Genomic DNA, 27,410 nt, shown 5'->3' on the forward strand with positions numbered 1-27,410 from the left:
CGTGTATGAAACTAAATTTGCTAACGTTATGTTTGCTCATCTTTTGTGTCGGAGCATGGCCAAAGCAGTAAATGTTAAACAGCCATTTTTGAGTACTTATATAGGATAGATCTTTGTATTTGAGTCATGGATTGTAACTTGATTCTAAATATATATATTGTCAGAAAACAAAAATATTAAAACTTTTCCTACTTGATTTGAGTATTCATAACATGTTAAAGAAATAACCTGTGGGGACAATATAATTCTTTGGATTTTGATCCGTGTATAAGTTTGAAAAAACAATATAATCATTTGCCAAATAGAACCAAATTATTTGTTAGGACCTCTTTGGAGCTACATCTGATGCTAGTCTTTCAGACATATCCCAACAACACCAAGCTGCCTGTGTTGATTTCTGATCTCTGATTCCAAACTGGGCTTTCCAAATTAGTGCTCCACACTGCACTCCTCCTGTAATTATGGCATAAGGAATAATTGTACTGAGCAAGCAAAGCAAGATTTCCTACTGGTTGAGAAGCTGCAAAAATATCCCCTATATTACATGATTCAATCTAACCAGGTAAGGAAAAACATCTTTCTCATCTCCTGAGGCCATAGGGACCTATTAGTAATGTAATCAATTCCCAGTGCCAAATCCGAATAGTTTTTCTTGAGCACTGTCAAAAATATTGAATGCCGACGGAGAAAGAGTTCTCCCCCAATGCAGGGAAGCTGCAATGGAGGCATTATCCAAAAGTTTTTCCTGTAGTACCTTTAATGACTTTTGTAATCCACCTCTATTTCTGTGTGGCAGGGAAGGATCAGAGAATCCTTTCAGATCATCACACCCCACCACTGCGTTTGCACTTCACGTATTTGTGGTCATTCAGCTCACCTTTACTGAGAGGAGTCTGATCTTTGTTTCAGAGAGGAATTGCCTCCTCTGCAGCGCGCTAGACTTACCTGCTATCATTTGGCATATTGAAACTGTGCTAGATCTAATGTTGAGAGTGATCCTTACCCAGATACAAAGATAGAAGGCTTGGTGGTCCCTATTTAGACGGGAGAGAGAATGTAAATGTATCTCTGCAGAGGTGAATATCATCCTTAATTCTTGTGTGTTTTTAAAACACACCTATTTAAATAACAATAGTTCATGTAATCAAGAAATACCTTTTTCCATGTTAATAATCATGCAACCACCACAGCCCCAAGTAAGAAAATAAAAACTTATGTTGAAGGGTTTGAGCATTATGTACTGGAATATTTCCCTCAACTCCAAAAAAGTAGGGAAAATTAAGTAGCCAAATCATAGCTGTCATGTTCTTTTTAAGAAGCCCCTGAGGGCGAGTCCTTGCTTTGCATGCACTGTGATAAATATAGGTCTGTTGAGGAAAATCATTGAGATGTGTGTCACCTTTGACTCATAGATCATATCTTTGTTTTCTTTGTCTCATATCTTTGTCTCCCAATTAAGGATGTTGTTGTTTTTTTCATGGTAGATAAATTTCAATTAATGAAATTCCAGCTGTCTCATACATTATGGTGGTGTAAATTTGAAAGCATTTAGCAGATGCCTATATAAAAATCCATTAACACATAGCAGGTTCCCTGACATTTTAAACCAGTATGTCTCCAGCTGGAACAAATAACAGAAAACAAGTCCACATTCTTGAAAAATTTATGACACTCTCTAATGCAGGTAAAAGGTTCCTATACAAAAAGGGGCATATTGTGGGAGAATAGAAAAACATCTTATGTTTTCAGTTTTGCAAGAGAAAAGTCATGCATACATTTTGTTGTATTCATTTGCTCGTTATACAAACTGCATAAGACTGCATATAAAAAGAAGGAGCCAATTAAGATTCCAGGTAAAAGACAATGCTGTCTCTAAGTTTTTACTTAGTATTTATCACTCCTGAAATGATGTGAGGGTCTCTAAAAATTAGCAGTGAGAAATTCCCATAATTTACTTGTCCCTAAGCACTTTAATTTGATACAATTTTTAAAACAACTTTAAGACTGCCATAAAAAGCCTATTAGTAGTTCACTACTTAAAATCCTACCAGCAAAGTCAAGCTTGGAAAGGAAGTAAAGGAATAGGAAAGATGACCTTGAGTTGCCTAAAGCTTGCGATATTTAATTTGGAAACGGGCCATATTAGAAGAAAGCAGGTAAGAGAGATCTGCACATAATGCCAATATGCACATAAACTGTGATGGAAGAGTATGGAAAAATACTTTTGGAAGCTTGCTCATTCTGGTGAAGTAATCATTGCAATATGTGCATTTTTAAATGCCTGTTTTCATTTACCTGTATTAAAAAAATGTTTTCTTTAGAAGAGGAGGGAAACTGGATGCTCTGTGGAAAACAGTCTTTTTGGGGTTTTGGTTTATTCCTTAGTATTTATTGTGGTAGAAATAGTAACACTGGCTTTTCATCCCTGTCGTGCAAATTCTCCACTGTGCAGAGGGCCAGCACAAGGCCCATTTTCTGTTTGAATCCACCTAAGCCTCTAGACTGCAGTTTAAATGATGCACAATGCCTGTGATCACATCCCTAGCAAAGGGATGAATTCTTAATATACAGTATTTTGTAAAGTGATATCTGTGTAAGGTTCTTCAATGCTTTTCTGTGTTTCACTGTGATTTAAGTTACTGCACTGCCAGTGTCTTCAAATAACCACGGCAAATTCAAATTTAAAGTCTGTCAGTTGGAAGGCAAATTCTAACAATTTACTGATAGTGATTTTCCTTTAAAATAGCTAACCTATGTCCTAACCACATACGGTTACAATGGCATTCCAGTAGCGTACTCATCTATTTTAAGGATTTAACTGCAAAGGTAAATCACTGTGTAAGGCAGATGTATACAGAACAGTGTCTGTAGAAAGGCAGTGACTGCAAGACTGCTAAAAAGATGTTTAGCACATTGCTTCCTTAAATGAGGATGAGGGTTGTCAGATCAAAGCAAATGAAAGAAACTAAGTGTGGCTGGAGATTTTGACCCAGCTGAAGCAGCTGCCTAGAAAAGCCCTGCCATTCTTGCGAAGCAAAAGTGCTGTGCTTCCCTTTGACTGTGTCATTGCCACAATCCTGTACTTGGCTGTCCTCTCTGTTGTAAATTAGAATAGATGAAAGCTGTCGAGCCAAGCCAGTGATGGAGGCTAATTTGATGTGATATAATTGATGAACTCTAAACCATCCCACTTCTCTCGCTCTTGAAACAGTCTGACTGGAGCTCAAAATGCCAGAGTACTTTGATTTACACTCTCTGTCACTTTTATATTGAAAGTCTCAGTGTGGCAACAGTGAGGGATTAACTTCTTCACAGTATTTTTTCTCATCTGTAGAGTATGTACACACACAGACTGGTGCAACCCCTTGTAGGAACACTCATGGGAAAGTCAGGTTTCCTTGTTTGCAGCTGGATTGTGCCCAAAATTATTATCAAGATAAAGAAAATAACAACCTGACTTCTGCTGCTACAGATATTGTCAAGTTGGTCTCTTGGAATTAGTGTCGTGCTTCTTATTTCAGAACCGAATTTTAGACTCTAGGATTAGGGTATTTAATGCTTGGAAGCCCTGTATTTCTGAAATTCTGATGTAGCTTAAATATTTTAGGAGATTAGACAAGTTCTAGTCCCTTCAGTAGCTGTAGCTTACTAGGTAGCAGCTCAACTCTTAAAATAATTCTCCATTAAAATATTGCAAGCTTCAGACTTACTTATTTCAACAGTTTCCTGTTATTGATACTTTCCTGTTCAAGATACTTGAACTCAGAGCAAACTGCCTTGGTTTCTTGGTTTCTTTCAAAGATCAGGGATGGTCAGTGGCCTTGCTTTCTTAGGTCTATAGTAGGAGTGGAAAGCTTTGCGATCAACTCATCGTTCAAGTATTCTTGACCAACCACCATTAAAATGTGTGACATCTCACATCTGCTAAATCAGTTGTTTCAAACTTAGAAGCAACATGAACAAAGGAGAGCTGCTTTAATTCACATTATTACTCTGATCAGATAGCAGAACTGCATCTGTTTCAAAGCCGTTCGCTCCCCTGCACAAAATGAGTTGGCTGTAGCTGCACACCATTCCCACAAGCAGTGTGTGCCAAATTCTTGCTGACCTGAATGTACTAGGTATGGTAAGCAAATCTGTGAAGTTTGGAATATTTCTTTGGACAAGTGGCCAGATTTCAGATTGGTATCCTAGTTTTATGTTGGTTAGCTAAACCCCTTCTCTCTGAAAATGTCACGTGGACAGGATTTGTTATAAGGATTTTCTGTACATTCTGAGTGACCAGACTTTTTTTTCTCTCTTCCTCATCCTGAGTATAACTTAAAACTATGTCTTTAGTAAAGATTCATAATTGTGCTGTTGATATGAAAAACACTGGGTTTTAGAGCTTCTCCTGGATGGGGCAGTTGAAATAAAAAGGCTGTCAGTGGCAGGATGAACGTTAGTTTTTAATGAAAAGGGAGGCAGGTAACCAAGTAACACGGGCTCAACTTTTGTAAGGATCGTCTAGAAAAGCTTTACTCACCCCACAGAGTAGCACAAGGTAGTATGGCATGCCCGATCAGCTTGTAATAGCAAGGGTATTCAGCTCCTTACACTGAGGATCCATGTAGATCAGGGCATTTCCATCCTGAGACGGGCAGGACTACTGGTAAGTGTACCTCTTTTTGGTCCCCTTTGCAAGGCAGTGAAAATGATGGTTATTTTGCTTAATGCTTTAAGAATTAAAGCTTGAAAGGATTTAAAGGCATCAGTCAGTCATGGTACATCACCAGTTTACCTTCCTTAATGGTAATGTCATTTGTGCTTTAAGTAGCTTCTAAGTACCGCTTTAGAATAGTTGTATAATTGGCAATGATGCTGCACTTAAAATGTTTCATTTACATTGTTACTTTATCAGTGTACCAGTAATCTCAAATAATAGATGGTTTTAAAGAATTAGAGGTAGTAATAAAGGCAAACTTCTCCTTCGTTGGAGTACAGCCCAGTTTTCCTGCTCAGAATTTTTTATTTATCTTTTTTCATAATTTTTTATTTTATATGTTACAATTTGATTTAAAAAAAAAGTAGAAAGAAAATAGTGAAGAAAAAGAAATACAAAACTTGGATTCGATGTAATCTGAAAAAAATTCTTAAGATTTTGAGCATCTGAAGTCACTATGTGGTCTAGGGTCCAGGTATGTTTCAGAAACCAGCTTTTTCTAAATCGGCATAGCTTCAATTCAGCCATTATAATTTGGACTGTATGTTTTCACATCAGTTCACAATGGAAACAAATCCAGTGCCTACCCTTTTAGTTGTCTTGCAGGTTAAAAAATGCATTGACATTATTTGCAAATTAAAATATACTTGTCCTGCACTTGAACCTCTCTTTAAAGTAATAGTATGTACACTCCATCTTTCTGACTTTGTCTGTGCTAGGAAAAGAGTCTGTTTTAAAAAGCACTTTAATTAAGGCCTCTTTAAAAGTCTGTTAGTACCTACAGTGAAAAAGGGATGCAATATCAAGCAGGGATGTAGAAAGTTGGGTTAGAGAATACTTGCTAAATAGTTTCAGAGTGGATAACCTGATTAAATTTATTCTAGAATATTTAGAGAATTGACTAAGCCTGTATGTGATCCCGGAGTCTGTAAGGATTTGGAGACTTCAGCTAGGACAAGTGAAGTTCGAGAAAGGGATGACTGTAATTCCTATCTTAGAAAAGAAGGGGAAAAAGGAAGGGCTGGGCAACTAGACACCAGCCAATTTATCAATAGTTCTTAGGAAAGTAATGGAATAAACAATTTTTTAAATCATCTATAAGAATTTAGAAGGCAGTGAAGATGTGAGTGGCATTCAATATTGTTTTTTCAAGTAAAAATCGTGTCAAGCCAAACTGATTCTTGATAGAACAGACTAGCAGACCTTTTAGATAAAAAGGAAGTGAATGTAAAACTGTGTTCTTGGAGTAGTTAGTTATAAGTCATTCATTGTGAAAAGGGAAAGGTATATCAACTGGGCTTCTGCTGGGATCCGATTCTGGTGTTGATTTAAGAGATAGACCATGGTTATCGCATGTGTAACTGTCACTGAAGTAAGAGAGGCTGCAAACACCCCATAGGACAGAATTATATTCTGTACAAAAGAAGATGGGAGAATCTGAAATAATTGGTTGAAAAGCTGCAATTCCACAATTCTGTAATTCGCAAAGACGCGATTCTGCACTGAGAAAGAAGTAACCTTCTGCAATAAAAAGGTAGGGGGAAATGGGCAACGAGCTTCGTAAGAATACTCAAAGAATGAGGTGGAATAATCAAGAATCGGAAGTAAATATAAGTCACCATACTTCTGTTGTAGCAAAGATGCTGCATAATATTAGCAACAAAAAGATCTGTAAGGCCTGCAAAGTGACCCTTCTATTCTGCTATGTAAGGTTTGGGGCCCCACTTTTTGACAAGAGTGTCTGGCACTCGGAGAGTACAGAGGGGAGCACTGAAAATGGGAGCAGGAGTGGTGAGATAATACTTACATATCCATGTTTGTTTACAGCTGAGAAGGTTAAAGGGAAACTTCAAGTTTTTAAAGAACTCCTGTAAAGGAGAAGAGAGCTTTGGTGGGTTTTTTTTCTCACTTGTAGACAGGGAATGGTCTCCACTGTAGACAAACAAGAAGCAATTGGCTTAAATGTCAGCATGGGGATTTAATTTAGATTTTAGAAAAGACCTTTCCAGCATGGGGATCATCAGGCATTCCGGACTTCTGGAATGACTGTGGAACCTCTATCACTGGGGCCTTTTTAAGAAACCTATACCTCTGCTAGAAGGATCATAATCACACTGCAACCTGCCTTTGTGTAAGACCAATGCACAGAGGTGGGCAAAGTGATCTCATGAGGTACCACTTAGTCACAGTTTCTTTTATTAGACCATATTTACTATCTTTAAAGCCACCTGAATTGCTATAGGAACAGCCTACAACTTTATTTCAGAGCTGGGAATTACCAGCTTGACATCTGTTGTCTAAGGTAAGTAACTAAAGCAGTTTTTAACAACTGTGATAATAATGGATAATATCCATGATGCCTCACTTCAAAAGCAGTAGCTTAATAATGTGGATAGGATGCACTGAGATTTTGTTAATATATGGTAGTTTCATACTGTGTCTATTCCACTTACAAAGATGGCACTTACGTTTAAAGTACTACACTATCAGTGTTAGTAATTCTTTAGAAGACATTTTGAAAAGCATTATTTATGTGACACCATTGTAAATGAGAGTTCCAAGGAGTAGTTTGCATAATATGATACTTGAATCTCTCTTTCATTTTCTGAAATAATTAATTTTAACACATATTTTAATATATTCATTTATAAATAACTGTCCTTGCACAAATACAGTAGAATGTCTTATGTGGAAACATTTTAACATATCTAATTAGTGGATCTGGCTCTCTTTTTCTCTGTACACAGAATTAGTTTGCAGAATAAGTATTTTTAGAAATTTTCTGTGAATTGAAAATGGCTCTGCTAGCTAACAGCAAAATAATCAACAGTTTGCTGAAAGGATTTTTTTAAACCACTTGATTAGGAAGAAGAGTGCAATTCTGGGGTTAGCAAGGCCTACAGAAAGACTTAAGTACCTCTAGAGGAACCTTTAAAATTATTACGGTTACAGAACTGTGTAAATGTGCAACGGATTCATATTGATCTAAGTGAAAGAGATAATAGGATTAGGTCTTGTTTAGCACTTCTTAAATTTGAAAGCAGTGAATTGAATTTTGAGCTTCTTATTGATTCTTAGCACCCAACAAATCTTCCTATGCTAAATTAATCTCTAGGGAAAAATTCTGAAGGACTGATCACAACTGTATTCTGACATGAGGCTCCATAAATTACTGGCAAATAAGCATAAACCAGGGTGCCATTTCTATGGTAATAAGCAGCTTTTCATGCTCTGTTTTAGAGATGGGAATTCTATTCCGGAGTCAAAAAGGTCCAAAACCTAAAGTCACAGTAGATTCACATTTTGCTCTTTGCTTGCTAATGTGCAATACATTAAATGTCTGTTCCTTGGATCTAGCAACAAAATGACCTTTTCAGGGCTCATCTTTTTTTCTCATTTTTGATTTGTTCAAGGGAAATTACAGACGACTGGTATTTGGTTTCCAAAAGGGATACATAAAAACCTGACCTTTTGGAACTGTTATTTTTTGGGATGTGTACACTGTATTTTAAGTATGTCTTAGCTGTTGTTTGCTGGACTATGTCTAGTTTAAATAACCCTTCATTTTATTCAGTATTAAGCTAGGACAAGAAGTATAACTCCTCTCTTTTTTTCCCATGAGAGACCTTTGCACACACCTGAGAGCACTTTTTCTTCAGGCAATTTTAAAAGAAAGTGTGGAATAGACCCTGATATCTTAGGAAGTTTCCGTAGAGTCTGTTTTGCAGTGCAAATAGCATGTTATACTATGTCCATCATTGTAATATCTCATTGCCTACCTGAATGCACTCTTGTGTCAGGGCGCTTTCCACTTAACAGAGTGGGAAATAAGGCACAGGGAAAGCAAGCGATCAGGATTATGTAGGAAGTTCATGACGGAGAGAATGAATGAATCCAGATTGTCAGAGTACTGTCATAAGTATGGTTATTCCTGCTGCGTGGTTTCCTAAATCGGCTTTTGTCCATCTCTTAAAGTCACTATATCTCCTGCAATCATGGAACGGTGAGCTTATTTCACCTAAACCCCAACAAAATAGTTTAATGACTACGATACGCCTTTCCAGTGAAATCAGCTGTTTTGGAAATTAACCAAGTCAGAAAGGTTAGTCAACATTTAAATGAGAAATTGCTCTCCTTTCCAGCTATGTAAATAGCTAATTTAATTTTAAGATATTTGTAACACCAAGAGTTACAATGAGAAAAGTTACAGAGAAGGCAATCTTTGTCTTGTGCAAATTAAAGCAAATAATCAGAGCTTCATTGAAATATCACTATGTATAATTCAGTTCGAGAATGAGAATTTAAGTTTTTTGAAGAGAATTAAATTGTGTTTCTAACTAAAATGCCTGTGGTCCACTCAGATCTGTGTAGTCATTTAAATCCATTTAAGTTACTTCTGTTGATTAGATAAGGCAATAAGAAACCTCAAGAATATGCGATGAATGACTGAATTGCACTGCTTATAGAGACTCTCTGTTTTTGTGGGGTTGTCCATTTACATACATTTTTAATTTTTTTAACCCTTGGAGTTTGTCAAATACAGTGTGATCAGAAATTAGTCATTGCAACTTTCCATGAGGTTTTGACATTTGCCCTCATTGCAAACACTTTTCCTATAAAACTCAGATTTAATGCATGGCATTGTTAAACGCTTTTATTGTAGCCTTTTGATGTTATTCGCATCAGCAGCTGACAGCACAGAAACAGGAGAGGAGGAGACCAAGTTGTAACTGCAGGCAAGTCAGAGCTGGGCTATGAATAAGCAGAATAGGAATTTCAGATTAGACATTTGGAAAATCTTTGTCACTTGCAGCACTGGGCTGGACAGCAGTTGCCAGAGAGATTGTAGAATTACCATTCTTCATGGTTTTGAATACTCACCTTATCAAAGTCATGGATGTCCTGGTACAATGTTGGTAGTGATCTGATCTAGGAAAAAACAAAAAAAACAACAAAAAAAGAAAATCTAAGATGTAAAGGAAGAAAATGTAGAAAATAGGCATTTGTTGCTGTTGTTAAAATAAAAGGCACCATTTCAACTGTCATATCCTTCCTTATTTCTGAAACAGTGTACCGAGACTGGCTAGCTCTAAACAGCCAAAAGGAAAACTTTTTTGGTCTGGCAGTCAGAAGTCTTCCTAACATTTTTACAAGTGTTTGCCCCCTGCTTATCCCTACCCTAGCTATCAAGGTGCCCCATGAACTTGCGCATGCACGCTTGTCTGTGCATGTTTTATGGCACAATCCAACATGTACCTTGCTTGCCAGTGGGCTAAACTAGCCCATGAAGGTGCCAAACATCAACATAAAGATCTCTGAAAGGATTTTTCTATTCAACGTATTATGGCATTAAAATGGTCTTATCCTTTTCAGCTATCCTAATCTATCAGTCTCTCAAGAATGTCTGTTACTGTATAACAAAGAGAAAGTACACGTGTCCTAGTTCCTAACATCTCATGTACATTATTAGTTTTTTTCCAGTTAGGGCTTTTCTAGGACAGTTACGCTGGAAGGTGAAGAGAAGAGCATAGAAAAAGCAGTGCTAGTCAGAAGAACAGTATCCTATTCCACTTGAGAGACCAAGTCTTTAAAAAAAAAAAAAAAAAAAAGAGAAAAAGAAAAAGTCTTCCAAATAGGAAAAAGAAGCAAAATGGTAACACTTCCTAAAATATGAAAGATTTGAAACATGTCAGCTGGCGATTGCTGAAATGTTGTATTACGTTAACGTTAAATCACTGTAATATGTATTTTGCATTGAGTGTTTTATTGTACATGAATACAATATGGACATTAAAATATCTTGAAAGTAAGTCTGAATGTTATCAACCAAAATAAAAATATCCAATGAAACATTTCTATTTGAATAGGAACATTGAAACAAATAAATTTTCTCATAGAAGATTATACAAGATGCTATGGAACATTTTAATTCACTCCAAACTGCATTGATCAGAGGAGAAGTATCCCCCATGAGAATTTTTTTGATCAATGGTAAAATTGAATTGTATACCCAGGCAAATATTTTCCTGTGAATATACTTATAGATGGGGAAGCAGGTTCTATTTCAAAGGTAATTATTTGACTGGCACACCAAAACTCAAAGTTAACATAATCCATGGGCGAAGATGTCTACATGTCCATGGAGAATCAGGTGAAATGTATATCTCCATGTCAAGGGACTAATTATGCCTAAATGGTTGGGTTTTAAGAAATGTTCTCAGATTATATGGATTTTGAGTGAGAAATTGGTGAACTCATTTATAGTATCCTAACATCTTACTGTTCTTCACGGACGACAAATATAATTCTATACTTAACAAGAAAAACTCTTTAATAAGATACAAATTAATACTTTTTTAAATTGTTGCAAAACAATAGATGTGCCTAAATATTAATCTGGTCAATAATCTTGGACTTAATGAGATTATAAATTATAGTAGACCTTGAAATTGGTTGTCTGCTCAGTCAGACAAATGCTCATTGGATTTCTCAGTCCTATGCTGAGAAAGTAATATTTTGAATTTCCCACAGTTTTAAGTGACTATTTAGGTATGTGCTTAATTCTGAATATTATAAATTAAATGTGTGATAAAATATTCAAATATTACGTGTGAAGAGTGTCCATCTATTCTTTGTCCCTAAGTAAATATCTCTAATTATGAAGAAGTATGTATTTATTTTTTGTTTGTTTGATTCTTAAATGCAGGTTGTTTTTTTTTTATATGAGTATATAAGTAACAGCAGTGTAGTTCCACTTTCCACTATCCCATGTTTATTCTACCTGAGCTATGATGAAATCTGTGTGGTTTTTTCAATGTCTTTGTCTGATGAGAAAAAGGTAAGGAAGAGTTTTCTCACTCTTCTCATAATACCCATGTTCGGAGAGTTTCCCTGTTTGTCGGCCTATGGCTGAATTACGGGAATTTCCCCATACCCGTATAGGCTACGTGAAAACAGTGTGTGACGAGCACAGTGTGTCACACCTGAACGCCACCTCTCATGTGATAATCTAACTCACAAGATTTTTTGCTTTTTTTTTGCCATTGTCACAGTTTTGATACACGGGCAGTTGCAAATAGTGGGCGTTAGTGACCTTTTCCAGCCACAAAACTGATTTTAAACATCGTAATATCTTCCTGTGTTTCTCCTCCTTGCATCTTATTTTTCCTGTTCTGCACCTTACAGGGAGCTGTAAAATGCTGAACAGAAAGAAGCAGTATTTTGAATAGAGCACTTTTCTTTGATGTGCAAGTGCTCAGCTGCCAAACTCCGCAGCGCTTCATGGGCAGCCGGACACTTTAAAGTTTTCATTCTTGTTTACAGAGCTAATTAAGAATCTTCGTTGTACTCTTCTCAAATGACAGAGTATCAAAATTACAGTGACTACCTCGTGAATGAAAAGGTTTTACCGAACCCCTGACCAGGAGCAGAGGTGAAGAAAACTGCTAGCCTTAAAAAACAGAGAGCATATCAAATACACATTCCTTTATAGTCTGTACTAAGTAAATCTTTTAAATAATTGTTTGTGCATTTGGAGCGTAGGCTATTCTGCTCCTTTAAGTACTTTCCCCAAGCAATTCTATTTGTTTAAAACAATGTTTGGTTTCCCATTAAAAAGTAAGCATTTGCCAATAGCTCTGTAGACTTACAATACTGTAGTGAGTTCCATATGGCAGGACCGCTCTAATAACATTGTTTTGTTTAATTTTTGTTATTTTAGAAAGAAAAGGAGCTAGATATAGTAATTTTAGCATGTAGTGACTCAGTATTTTATGCTTTAAATTTTTGTGGTCTTCGTCAAGTTGTTGGTAAGACTGGAGGGTCATGGTAGTTCCTTCTGGCTGTAAAATCTATGAATATATTGTATTGATGCAAATCAGCACTGATGTAAATCAGTATACAGAGACCACCAGTTTCATTTTTAAATGAAGGGTAAAAACCATAATTTTTAACCATCTAGATATTCATACTAGGCTTTTTTTTATTCTGAGTATAAAACATGCACATTCACCCGCAGACATATGAATTATCCACTTGGTATGATACACTGGGAGCCTATTTGTGCAGGTGCTTGCTGACAAATACACTGCATGTTTATAAGAACCAGGCCTTAGGAATGTACTGGGTATGCATTAGGAGACTACTGTACTGTTTTGATTTTAACATGATGGGTGCTTCTTTAGATTTCTATAGCCAATTTTAAAATGCGAATCAAGAAAAAATGCATGAGAAGTATTACAAAATGAGCTTGTTGCTTTGTAACAGACCTTAAATCAAGAGTGTTTATTAGTAAGCTGCCAGCAAATACTTGCTTGCATACCTTTTATTATTTCAAAGGCTTTTATGAACAGTACGTCACAGTGCTAGTGTCATTTACATTCAAGTGCCAGTTTCTAATGTTTTAAGCTTTCCAGAGATATAACAGGGAGAAAAACACTAAGAAAATGAAACTTAGATCTTTTCTAACAAAACGTTTTTGTAAGCATTTTGTCTCTTCAAGATGCTGTGACATCCTGTTCAGTTGAAGGAGCACATGACTTTAATTGCACGATTCATTCACTTTAAATATTTAATAATGCTTTTATTAGTTGCACTGAACCAGTGAAGTGAGATCTGTAATATCTAGTGCTGGTCATCATTTTTATTCATCATGGTTTAATAAGCATTATAATTACAGATTGAGGAAGAAATATGAGTTAGCTTTGTGGTTTTGCTTGGGACTTCTGTGCACGCTGGTATGATTGGAAGGGATTATACAAGCTCTGTGAGCATAGCTGATCGTATTCAAATACACTGATGCAGGCTTCCCAATCCTGACACATTATTCTCCATATATCAGTAACTGCAGAAAAGATACTGCATAAAATTATGAGTCCTGACACTATTAACTCCATCTGGCTTAGTAGTGAAGTACGAAAATTTGAAGGCCAAGTAGACTTGTTCTTGGCAGGTGTTCTAATGTTCCATTGTCAGTGGAATTAGACTTCAACTATTTTTACCAACCATTTCCTATATTTGCTTGCAACTTGCACAAATAGCAAGGTTATTTAGAGTGAATAGTCAGTTAGGGAAGCTTTCATTTGGAGATTTCGTCAGAGTTCAAGCTGAAAGACCATTTGTAGACAACATAAGCCCTCCAGGCTCAGTTCTTGAGTAACTATCGATGATGATAATTTAGTATAACTTTCTCCCTTTAATATTACAAATATGACTATTTGCATGCTATTTGCATTCTTATGTTTTAAGGGGAGGTATAGTAGGGCAGACTAATATCTGGTGCATTTTTTAATGTTTTGTTAAAACATCATTTTTTCCTCATCAGCAACTTATGCGGGAGCGACAGCAGATGGCCAGCCGCCCCTTTGCTTCTGTCGATGTAGCACTGGAAGTAGGAGCTGAGCAAACAGACTTTCTACGAGGGCCATTAGAGGTAGGAACAGTGGTGCTGACAAGGGACCATTGTGATTTGCATATTTATATTGCTAGTCTCATCTGCATCTGCTTCTGAAACCAAGCAGCATCTGATTACCTGGAGCTGACAAGTCTCAGCTACATATGTTATGCCATTTTCAAGGCGCAGAGTTTTAATAGCATGACATGAGCTGTAACAAAAGCCACTGGAGAATCTATTAGCTGGGCTGGAGTGACAGCCAGCTCACCTGGCAGTCCTTTCGTGATGGATGTGAGCTGAAGGAATGCAAGACGCAGGCGTTAAGGAGGGAGCAAACCTCATGCTCAATCCTTCGATTACACAGTGCCCCCTAGTTAACATCCCTCTTAATTAACGGAGATTACAGCAGACAAACAAACAAATAAATAAAGCAGCTGTGAGTTGAATTTCAGTGTTGTATTTTATACACACAGGTTTAAAGAATACAGAGTGTACTGCATATTTTCGTTTGTAGATAATGGCTACATTACTGCATTCTTTTATTGTAATTGCAGTACATTGGAAAAGAAATAATAATATGCAAGGCAATGTGATATTGGAATAGTGTAATAACGCATGAAATGGATTCTGGAAGTTTCACCTGAAAATAGAAGGAGAATTACAATATGTGGATAATAATGAATATCTAATCTAGGTTGGGCTTTTGGTAGATCGTAATCCTCTATTCCTTTACTTTTATTTACAATATTGTGTTTACAGTTATTATTTTATCTTATTTATGGTGGGACCTGGGAATGAGGTATGATAGCTCTAAAATCTTTCAAGATTGTACTTTTCTTTTCATTGCTGCCAATTCCTCTTAAATTCAAAGCTTCTCTTACTTTTCTCAATAGCCTCTTTCAATGGAAGATTAAATACACTCTATCAAATCTCTAAGGTTCATGGAGAAGTGAGCAATGTGGAAAACAGATTCATAGCAGAAAGCAAAAGAATCAGCTCTTGAGTACTTACAAAATTGAGGCGCTCTGTCCTGCTACTGTATAGGAAGCAATCACAGTTGTTTCTTGCTGGCATAATTTAAATACTTGGAATAGATTGTGAATAAAAATGCCATATCTCTTTGAAGAAGCTTTGTTAGTTTCTGACCAAAGACTCGAACCCCCACATTCTTCACCAATATCACCATATTTCTCCTTTTATCTTGGAACAGAAGACCTCTCCAGCTACCCAGGCTGAGGACACGTTACACTGTAGTTAAAAGTTAACTTTTTTTGAATGTGATTTCATTGTTTCTACGCTGGTATCTGGGAACATTATCTCTGTTGTCTTTTCAGAGGGAGGCAATGAGTGGGAGCTGAGGCATCCAAACTCTAATTCTGTACATACTGATCATTTAATTAAACTTTAGAAGTAAACATCACAAGTTAATTGCCACATTTTCTTTTCTCATATCTTTTATTTAGCACTAAAAGAGGTAGATGCTAAAATATTTTAATTATATTTTATGGTTTTTATTAGCTTTTTCTTCCTAGCCTAGCATTTTCTAGCAATTGTTAAGTATTCAGTATTCATAGTGTTTTTTCCTAATTAATACATAGTTACACACAGAATGAAGTCCATTCAAAGTTTCCTTGGAATTACAAAATACTGATCTATATCAAAACAAAGCATTGTGCTGAGGATTAAATGAATGTGATTCAGGGTATTGATTATCCTTTGATGTATATTCTGTAAGAAAGAGCTATATTAAGCTTCTATTCCTGGTCTATCCTCAATTTGCGAAAGGACACTAAAAGTTGCAGCTGCCATTCTGTTCTTCATTCTCAGCTCTCTTTTGGACTGAAGGGAATTTAGATCACGTATGTATTTCCAGGATGCAATGCTTAAACAATATGGTAGCATGTAGTAGCTGTAACTTCGGTTTCTTGTATTAAGTTAGAATCATTAAACTGTCTTAATAATTCTGTGATATCTGATGCCCATTGGGATCTTCTGAAGTTAAAGATCTCTTGGTAAAAATGAGGAATACACGGTAACTCCCTTCAAAATTTTCCACCGGCATTGCGGAGCTCTTGCACTGATATACCAGGCGTTCCAATTTTAATGGTGGTGCATTGCATTCCCTCACCTCATACTTTTATTGACGTTGTGTGTTACTCACTGATACTTGGACATTGTTGGTATACTTTTATTGACATTGTAATAACTCCGGCACTTCCAACGACATTGTATTGATCCATGGGTCCTTTGGGCACAGCGTAATGTCATTGAACTGTTCCAAGCATTACTGCAAGTCTCCCATTCAACTGCATCGTAAGACTGCTGTTCATTAATGTCATCTGGCTTACGTGACAGTGGTTTTGTACAGCTGGTGTTCTATATTAATACTGATGGTCTGGTACATGTCAGTATTCATATGACTATCTACACTGGTAATTCCAGTATGCCATTTGGTTAGCTTTTGTTTTACTATTTGCATTTATTTGTAAATAGCCAGAGGAACTGTTTCACTGTAGAGTTTTAGTTTGCAGTAGTAAGACACTTTTTGCCCAGTGTTTGGAAAGCATATCTAAAAAAATAAAAGTATGAATACTGTACTTAAAATGATTGCCTAGTTTAGGTACTTACAATACAACTGATAATATTTGGGTCAATTTTCAGTTAGCAGCAATTTGCAAAAGATTAAGATAAAATCCTGAAAACATTACAGAAGAGAGTTGAATCTCTGTTATTTTGGGCTCTCTTTCTGCTTTGGAGTCTTTACCATCCAGTCTACCTTTCTTAATGTTTTGCCAACAAAATGACAGTCTCTTGATATTAACTCCTTCAAAAAGCTTTAATCTGCATCATGTTCCTCCTGTTTCCTGCTGTCTGAGTGGGTTTTCAAGTGCTGGCAATAGCCTTTGCTCTTCCCAATTTAAACCATATTATTCATCAATCTTTAACTCTTCAGGCTGCCTTTCTGTATAACTAATTCACAACATGACATTAACAAGTCTCATCTTGTCATCCATTCTGTCACGTTGGTCTTATATCCACTATTAAATATCTTATTGTCAGCTTAAACTTAACACAGAGGAAATCAAACTTAGTTTTTCCCTTGCCTGCCTTCCCTCTTGGTATCATGTCAACCACTATCTTGCTAATGATATTGATAGTATCCTAGTTCTAAATCTATGAAGCAATACCTACTCCTGCTGTGGCATGATATTCATGTTAGCAGTTTCACATAGCACAGGCTCTTAAGGAGCAGAGAAAGAAAACACCAGAAGCACCTTGACCAGAGAGTTTGAGAATATTGTGATATTTTGTGATACCACCATAATTTTTTCAATACCAGAATCATAAAAAATTAAAGTAGCATCATAGAACAATAGATATAACACTTCTTGACACTCAGTGTGGTAGAGTCACCCTCCCTGGAGGTATTCAAGGAGCGTGTGGATGTGGCATTGTGGGATGTAACTTGATGGACATGGTGCTGTGTGGTGTTGGGTGGGTTGTGGCTTGTTGTTGTTGTTGTGTGGCGTGGGTTTTGTGGTTTTTCTTTTTGTGGTGTGTTTTTGGTTTTTGGTTTTTTTTTTTTTTTTTTTTTTTTCAGGTTGGACTCGATGATCTTACAGGTCTTTTCCAACCGTACTGATTCTGTGATTCTGTGATTCTGTGTCCTCACTGTTAAAACTTTTTTTATTCTTTTCATTTCTTTTTTTGAGACATCTAAGCCATTTCCAGACCTGGTTGCTTTTTGCTGCTCAGTATATCCCAAAAGCTAAATCATTTAGTCTATCTTCATATTCTAAGCCTCCTTTAGGCAACACTTTTTTTTTTCCAAAATATAAATCACTTTTGAAGAGTCACTTCCACTGTGCTGCTGACAGTCATTTTAGTTAATCTGTGTGTTAAGTGAAAAGTAATAAAAATGTTTTTCCTGTCTTGCTTTGCCTAACTTCTGGGTATTTTTCAGTTAATTCAGAGCCCATGATTTTTTCTGAAACAGAGACAGATCATTTCTTTAGGCCTGTGAGATAAGGTGGGCACTACTGTAAACTCTAACGTATAGTCATGCTAAGTCTCTGAACAGCAGCATCTACTGTGCTACATCTGCTGGAGTAGACAGATGTGGTTTTGCCTGCATAAGAACCAAGTGCAGATTTGCTCTTATGATGATCATCCATTTGATATCTTTACAGTGTTACTTGGATATCTATTTTTTTTTTGCAAATCAATGTTCTTTAAAAATTATTTCTGCAGAAAAACATGCAGTAAATCTTTCAATCATTTTTCCATCAAGTTACTGCGTTTGCTGTAGAATTGTCACAGATGTTAGAATGTTCTCTACTTCTGACAAGGTAAGATGATCTCAAGAATTTTGAGTTTCAGATAAAATCTATCTTTGTATCTCTAGCAAGCAGTAAGTAATATTTATGGTACATGAAATAAGTTTTGAATTTCAGGCACTTCTGATAAGTAGCAAAGATCAGCCATTATTTCTCATTTATGTGAGTAAAAGAATTGGAAGGAAGCTATCACCAGTAGCTTTCATTAGACCAAGAACAGCTACTGGAAATCAGAGTGGCTTATTAAAACATTAAAATCCTGTACCAGAGGTTTGTGGGGTTTAGGTAATTGAAGTTTATACTAATAAGCTGTATTGCTGGTTTCTCCTGCTAATAAAATGTCAGGGCTTTTTATCTTGCTTTACAAATAAATCCAGTTAAGGTTAAGTTGGGTTCATTTTCTTGTTTAATTTGAATAATTCAGTGAGTGATTTTTGAAACTGCAACCTAAGCATACTTCATTATTTTGTACAAAATGAAACTAGTTGTATGCTTCATCAGCATTACACCTGCATTATTTTGATGACATAATGTCTAATATCAAGGAAAAGACTCTTTCCAACTCTTTGTTACAGGTCATCAGATTGCCCTTTGATATCCTCAGTTCCTAATTTTAGTCTCAGTATTAGAGAATAACTTCACTCCCCTTGTAAGAAAGGAACAATTTACTGACGATAATGACGAAAATGTCCCTAGAATGGTCATCTTGTTTCCAGTGACCATAAAGGCAATACATATTTGGCAACAGGAGCTATCAAAGACCATTATACTTGCACTTCTTGCTTACTTAAAAACTCATGCTATATAATTTACAAAGCTGCAAGTGTTGCTTATGCAAGCTTATTGGGGAGCTGGACTCTGGGAACATCAAAGAAGATATTAGTATATTATATTAATTATTTATTATAAATTTGGTTTAAACTATGATCAAATCTGATTATTTATCGTTACGGTGGGATAACTAGACGTTATCCCATGCTATCTTGTGGGAAAAACAGACGTTCTCCTGGATGGGGAAGGATAGTGTCACTGGCTAATCCATGTTTCTATCTTTGTCATGGTTAGTGTTGAGGGAGGTGTGATGCCAAGTGTAGGATGGAGCCTGTGAGCCAGTTCAGCCAGAATGACATAGAACAAGTTGGAGGTTGTTCTGAATTATTCCAGGGACTGCAAAAGCTGTAGCTGGACTCAAGGGAGCAGACACCTACCCCATTCATTCTTTTCAGTGTAATTCAGAAACGAATGTTACATTGGTTTTTTGTAACCTGCCCCTTAGAAGGCTTTAGATGTGCGTGTGAGGAGTTGGTGTTTTTAGAACTCTCATCCCTGGGTTTAGTTGTCATTTCCCTAACTAATATTTTTCTTTCCTAGCAAAGTTGGGTTTTGTTTTTTACCCCTTGCTAATTCAAAGTTTGGATTATCCATATTGTCCTTATGTTATGTCTGTAAGCCAAGCTCTTCTTGGCATTGGGAAGGGCTTCGCTAAGTACTGTGTCTGGTCTGTGGCACTGTAGCTCAAGGAGGACCGGAGGAGAGAGAATCTAGATGGGAACAATGTGAGCAATCAGAGACTTAGAAAATATAACTACAAGGAAAAGTCAAGGAAATTGGAGCAGACTATTGAAAGGAGTCAAAATAACAACCTTCAAATATGCAAAAGGTTAGTAGCAATCAGGAGGGCAATGATCTTTTCTTTGCGTGCACTGTAGGCAGCAAAGGTGTAATGGACTTAAATTGTAGTAGAGGAGGTTTAGGCTGGATATCAGGAAAAACTTCTCATAATAAAGCTGAATCACTGGAAGCAATTGCCTGGGGAGGTGATGGAATTTCTTTTATTGGAAGCTTTTTAGAACAGGTTAGACAAACTTTTCTCAGGTACCACGTACCCATAGCTCCATTGGCTTCTCTCCTTTCAGCTGTCTTTATTATTATTTTGATTGCCGCCTAGCTCTTCCTTCTGCACACTCTCTGAAAATTTTCCATTTCTGTTGTTTGAACACCTTAATTACCTTCATTGCACTATTAGTTTTCTGTTACTGAATATTTCTGACCCTTCTCTTCACTTTTGCTGTTATCTTCATTGATTTATGTCCTCAGTTTTCTTGCAAGATCAGAAGCTGTTAAGTCATCTCTGACCCCCAGTCTCTCCATGACTGTAGGTCTGCCTAATATGATCTCCAATCCATTCTGGAATAGCTTCAATATTCTCCTTGAAGTCTGTATTCATGATGTAATTATTTTTATCTTAACCAGTGCATTACCATTTTTATAGCCTTTCAAAATCCATGCATCCTACACTACAACATCTCAGAGAAATGTAGTCAGATGATACACCTGACACTGAAGAGAAGAATCTATATTGGATCACATTTTCTGTTTTTCTGTATTACTCAAAGATCACGCTAAATTTGCTGTCCACTGCCTCAAGAACTCCATTATCTTGTGCTACATTTTGACTTTGATGGCTCATTCCATTCTTCTCTGCCCAGTCCCTCAGTCCTGTTCATCTGGAAAACTTTCTCCTAAACTATTGAGTCACTCTATTTTAAATCCTACCTTCAAATCTATTTTCTTCTTTGAAGAATGATTGATTCACCTTGGATATCCTTTTGTGATACCATGTGTAAAGGATGTTATATCATACGCAAAATTCACATTCGGTAGTTCTTCCATTAGAGAAAAGCATTTAGCTGAAAGCAGCATTATGTGGTCCCTGCAATAACTCCCTCCTCATATAATGAACTGCTTTTCATGAAATAAGAATTTTAGATTTCACACTGTTTAATTCCTCATTCAGTGGTCATATACAACAGTGTAGCTCTGCCCAATTTAATATCTTTGCAGTTGCATAAGATTTTTGTTGCTTCTCTTTAAATTTATGTCTAGCAATGTGTAAATGTTCTAAGCCTGTGATTCAGAACAAATACCTAATCTAGTTGCTCATGCATATTGGTCACAACTATGATTTTTTGTATGTGTTGTGTATACTAACTCTATTCAATGTAAAGTGTATAGATGTTCAATTCCTTGCACAGAATCAAGTTAGCAATATTTTAGGGTTTCTAAGTAATAGTTTTCTCCTTCAGCATATGGGAAATCTAAAAAATAGTCTGAGAAATGCTGCCTGGAATAAGCCACATTGTTTTTTCATAAAGACCAACGTTTTTTGTTTGTGTTTATTGCTAAAATATATACTAACACCTCAAAACTTGTTGATGTTTTGACAGAGTCCTTAACTTAAAGAAAGTTTTTAGAAATTCTAGATGGGTTCTGGAATGTATCCATTCTCAAAATTTACAGAAAACACATTTTTAATCCCTTCATTCTCTTGTTTGCTTGCTTATTTCTGTTGAGTCAATTTACCCTCATGGGCAAAGAGACATTGTAAGAATGCCTTAAATATGATGTATAGGAGATTTTTCTACATGCAGGTTGATGTCCTAATATTGCATACTAACAAGAGATTAAAGCCTCTGCTTATTAGCTTATGAGCTATAGGATCTGTGAATTCACAATTAGTTCTGAAAACCTGATTTTGTTCAGGTTTTTTGACAAAAATGTATCTTTCCACTTCACAAAATTTATTTGGCACATGTAATGCATAATCAGATGACTATAGAAATTGTTTGGATAGAAATATGTGATTTGTGTTGAGCAAAATTGCCAACAAATTTCATGCTCAATTGGAACAATTAGCAGGAACTTTGGCTGACTAGCTGAATGTAGGTGTTTCAGTGGTATTGGCATACTGTGAATAGAAATTGTTAAATTATTGCATTACACATAGTTGCAAATTGAAAGTATCAAAATAAATATTCTGATTGTTTTCAAGAAGTGTTTAGATGTGTCTGTAAATGTTATGAATGATGACACTGTACATGTCCTGTGTTCATTAAAATTAATAAATACAATTTTTCCAACATCTTATTTCATAAAGTAGATAGGTACAAAATTCAGTGACCGCAAAACAAAATATATATGTATGTACCTCTAGGATTGTCTTTGAACAAGACTTGCTTATGGGAATCTTGCTTTTGGATAGCAAATCCACGACAATGAGATTTTTCCAGAATAGTTTAAACTGAACATACCAAAGCATGGAAATAGTTATGCTATCAGGATAACTAAAAAGCACATAGATTGGGGGTTTTTTCGTGGTTTGATTGACTGGGCTTTTATGTGCACCTGATTTGCACATGCCATTCTCTGACAGGCTGCTCTTTCTAGTTATATATATTATCTTAGTATTTCTTTTGGGTTTAGATCAAAAGTTATTTCTCATCTTTAAAGTAGGACATTTCTCTCTTTAAAAGAAAAGGAGAAGAAGAAGAAATAGATACAGAAACTATAGTCTTTCATCAGCTATTTCCCATGTTTCCAGGTGGTACTGGCTACTGTGTAGTGTTGTTTGATATTTGGCAACTTGTAGTCCTTAGCTTTGCTTCAGAGATTTTACCTGCATGCCGTTTCCTAGCTCTGTACTTGAGTTTCAGTTCTTCCTGCCAACAGCAACACATATTGAAACTGTAGCAGACAGGAGACAGAAGTGCACTGCCTTTGCTTTTCTTCATAGAACTTGACAACCTGCATGTATTGTTGGATAATCTAATGGTTATGCCACTTTTCACTGAAGTTTTATCATTCTATAACTTCTATCACATTAAATTCGAGTCTGGTGTGAATGCGAATTCACTGCTTAGAAGGCAATGCACCTGCCCTGGACATCAGATGCCTAAACCTCACCTAAGCTTCGGCACACCATCCAATTTGCTTGCTTTCCAAGACTGTTCAACCCAGCAGGCTCTTTCCTACTTGGTCTACAGACTCAGTTTTCAGAGAGTTACTAACTTAGCTTTGCCTGAGTCCACAGAAAAGACTGAAATATTATGTCTGGTCAGGACTACAACTAAATTAATTTTGAAGATGGCAACCTTTTGCACGATAATATAGTGAGAATAGTATTTGTCCATGAGGTAAGAAAGCGCTGAGCCTGAGGGGGACTATACCTACATAGCCCTAGGCATTCTGTGGGAGCACACTCTTATTTTTACAGCTACAAGAGTGGATTAATCAGGTGGTGAAAGGAGAACAGATTAGAGGGAATCTGACTGTGTGGGTGACCTGGACACTCCTCTCTGGAAGGGGGCAGATGTAAAATGTTCCCTGTGGGCAGGATCCAGTGCTCCTTCCATCTCAGTGTCTAACTTCTGTTCTGCCTCCTGCACTTTGGGCATCATGGCTCTTAAATTTCTGTTTGCGTCGTGGCTGAATTTCAAGAAAAAGGATGGGGCATGTTCCTGTTTAGGTAGACCATGAGCCCCCTGGTCTGAGTAGAGCCCGAAGCTCAGCTCTTTCCTTACCTGGATCAGGATCACTGTTCTGACATCTGCTCTACTGTACAAAAGGCAAATGTGGGTCTGCTTTCGTTATGTGCCCATCATCAGAGCTGGGGGAATTCAATATAAGCATGCTGCATAGCATTCCTCCTCATTCCCTGTGTTCTCTGTGGAAGAGGAGGAGGCCTATTTTTCCCATTACATATTGTGAGACGCAGTTTCCTTTTTCATACTGATTGTTTAGAAAGGTATGGTAGTAATTATAGGCAGACCAGATCACTTCTTTGGTGTGAGAAACCCAAAATTTCAAAGAGGCTATGAGAAGGCTGGGTAAGTAAGTTATAGGGCATGGATTCCATTCACTGGCTTTCGCAAAGCAGAGTTAGAAACATTGCATGAGATGTTAGTTTCAGTAATAATCTCAACAATTTTTTTATTACAGAAAATATCATAATGTTAGAACTTGAAAAATGGGTGGAATCAATCAGGATTTGGGGCTCAATGGTATGATTCTTTAATGGTCCTGAAGGAGCCTTCTCCTTGTACAATTTCTTTCGGGAGTCAGACGATTATGAATGGTATACTGCGGTAAAGTAGAAGCTGCAGTACAGTAGAAGTTACAAAGGCAGCTAGACTGCAGTGAAATTGGGAAGGAAGATCAGTAAGTTTGTATCAGGGCCATCTCTACAAGAGGAACTCCTTTAAAAAGTAAGCTGTATTTGTGATATGTGATCACTTCCAGTTATAAATGTAGTGTACTTTACAAATCTATTAGGGCTTCCTATAACAAAGACTGTAAAACATTATTGTTCATTAGTGTGAAACAGTAAAGTTTTTAACAGATCTGCATGAAATAAAATTTTCCTTTTTTCATCCTTGGTATATATTCACGTTACTGGAATTATATTTGAAGTAGAATTTTGCCTTTCCAGTGCTATTCCTTATACTATATCCTTCACAAGATGACCTTTTTCTTATCTTTATTATCCAGCTTTCAGTAAGAAACTGGGAAGTTTAAAGAGATGCTGTCAGCTTCTTGTCTCAACTGTTTAGGCCTTTGAAAAAGATGTATAAATATTGAACCAGCTGGAGTTAATAAATAAAGTTATTCTGTTCTACAAACAACTTAATGGTTATTAAAGGAAAAGCCACTGGGCTTTTGGAAAAGTAGAAAGCAATTTATTTTATACTGAGAAGTTTTTCAAATTGTAGGGATCAGAAGGAATCAAATGTACCCTTCTGAACACACTTAAATATCAGTATATGTGCAGAAAAAAAAAGCATTATCCAGTGACTTGCAAACATAATTTGTGTTTTGCAACACAAAACACACAAGCGTAGGACACTTTTTAAGATCTCCACTAAATATAACAAGAGGAGCCAACATGACTTTGGCAACAAGATCCAGTGAGATCATTTTCCTCTTGGCGTATGGATGCTGTAAAGGGCATATTTCATTTTTTTGCATGAAGAATATTTAAAAAGCATATTAAAAGGAAGAAAATCTATTACCATTTTGTTATAAATTAAGCCAGTCAAACATCATAAATTGAATATGCACTAAAAATCTCCAAAACTTACTGTCTTGTACTCCTGTGTACCTTCAGGGCTTAATCATGAATGTTATTTGAGTTACATTCTCCCATCACTCACTTGCTGAACTCAAGAAAGGTAGACTTGCACCAGGTCCAAATTCAGCACAATGTATATCTGCTAGAGCACCATTAAAACTAGACTAGTGAAATAGTATACATACTCTGATGGATTTATTGAGGAATAGTGGATTCATGTGTATGGTTAAAAGCAGAGTAATTGCAGAAATATGTTTTTAAAAAATTTAAAAAAACTTTTATTTTTCTCATTTCCCAATATAATTAAGTGGTAGAAGTAGTAATACAATCTGAATATTTAATTTTCTTTTTCTCCAAAATAGTTACAGCATCTGTTTCTGTTCTAGTAGGAAACTTCCATGGACAATATCCATTGAACTGAGTGCAAGCCCAGTTGTGATATAGCAACATTTTGTAACTAGTTTGCCACTATTTTGCAAAATAAATAGCTAAAGAAGATTTTAAATAAGCTTCTCTAACTCAGACATCTGTCTTATTAGTGGCTTTCTTTTAATTATATGAAGATGTTACACCTCAAGGTGAAAAGGAAGTCAGAGAACTGGAAGGGGCGCTCGAACAATATAGGACCCTGAAGGAAAGCAATAATTAATGTGGGGCCATACAGGAAGATGCTTTGATGCTTTGGGAGCAACAATTGTATATCCATAAAATGCACAAAATACACATCCATAAAATGGCACAAAACTGCTTCTATATCTCCCCTAATGTGACCCCTTCACTGAGTAATACATTAGTAAAATTTGCATGCAACCCAAACCCTATTTCCCAAAGCCTAGACACAGTGCTACACTTTGCATATGCACCGCATATAGCCACTGAGATTCACACCAGGAAATGGCATAAGGCCAGTGCGTTTAGTGTAGGAGCGTGTGATGTCATGCTTTGTTTTGTTCGATGTACACGTTTCGCCTTGCATTTATGTGAGAGAGGGTAAAGTCAGAGAAACTTTCTGGGGTAAATGATAGGGAATTTTGTAAAAGTCTGCAGACCAAGTAATATTTCAGTAACATTATTGATCTAATCCTAAGGAACTTTCATCTCCTGTGATACTTGGAACTGGGTTTGTTCCAAAAAGTTCTGTTGTGCAAGATGAGCATAAAAAATAAAAAGGTTTGATCACAGACCTTTAGGCAGTGTTTTAGATGTGCCATCTTAGCCACTGAGTATCTTGAGGATAAGGTCTGAAACCTTGAATTTATATTCTTTAGAAAGCCGACACAGAAAGCAAAGGGTAGGTCTGACATTTTTACAGCAATCTCTGCAATAGCTTTTGCTGCTGAGGCATACTCTATTACTCTGTTTCAGATAGTTTTTCAAAGGGCTTAAAATGTCCAAGTATATCACAGAACTGTAGTCACCCTGAGAGGTGAAAATAGTACAATCAACTCATTATCTTCCAGAATATGGGGCAACAACTTTAAATCAACTGGGAAAGGCAGAAAGCATTATTCAGAAATGCTGCTTAACGAGAGCTGGGACTGAATGAGAAATCCAAAAGCTCTTCTATACAATGGGTTATATTGATCATTGTTTGGTATGTATTCTGTGTAATTGTAGGGTCTTCCAAATGCTTTCCCCGGCTCACCTCTGCCTTGCCCAGTTTTAACTCTAACCAGCTTTTCTTCATCAGTGTGCAGATCTTCTCCAAGCACCATTCTGTTTCAGCATTATGATCACTAAGATAGTAACGTGGCGAGCACTTCAGACAAATGCAGCTATTTGTTAGCTGAGTATTCACAGCACTGGAGACCTCATCTTCTCATCAGCTGTTTTGGAGACTTTACATTAATAGGACCAAGGAACTGATCCTTGTTAGGAGAGTTCACGTTAAGCTGAAATTCAATATTTTTACTTACTGAATTTGAATTAGGCAGTAAATCTAATCTGTAGAAAACAGCATTCATCATGCACAATAGAATCATAGAATAATTTAGGTTGGAAGGAACCTCTCGTAGTCATCTGTCAGTCAGAGAGACTGGGGATGAGCCAAACGCCTGAGCAAAGTCAGGCCAC

General features: G+C 36.5%; 1 protein-coding gene across 1 annotated transcript in view; it reads left to right on the forward strand.

Moving 5' to 3' along the window:
- Positions 1-27,410, forward strand: part of ATRNL1 (attractin like 1) — a 528,296-nt gene that overhangs the window by 385,671 nt on the left and 115,215 nt on the right. Inside the window, exon 27 of the mRNA XM_059821151.1 lies at positions 14,025-14,132. Coding sequence (XP_059677134.1) covers positions 14,025-14,132 — 108 coding nt within the window. The remainder of the gene's footprint in view (positions 1-14,024; positions 14,133-27,410) is intronic.

This window comes from Gavia stellata, chromosome 9, assembly GCF_030936135.1.
Source record: "Gavia stellata isolate bGavSte3 chromosome 9, bGavSte3.hap2, whole genome shotgun sequence".
Lineage (NCBI taxonomy): Eukaryota > Metazoa > Chordata > Aves > Gaviiformes > Gaviidae > Gavia > Gavia stellata.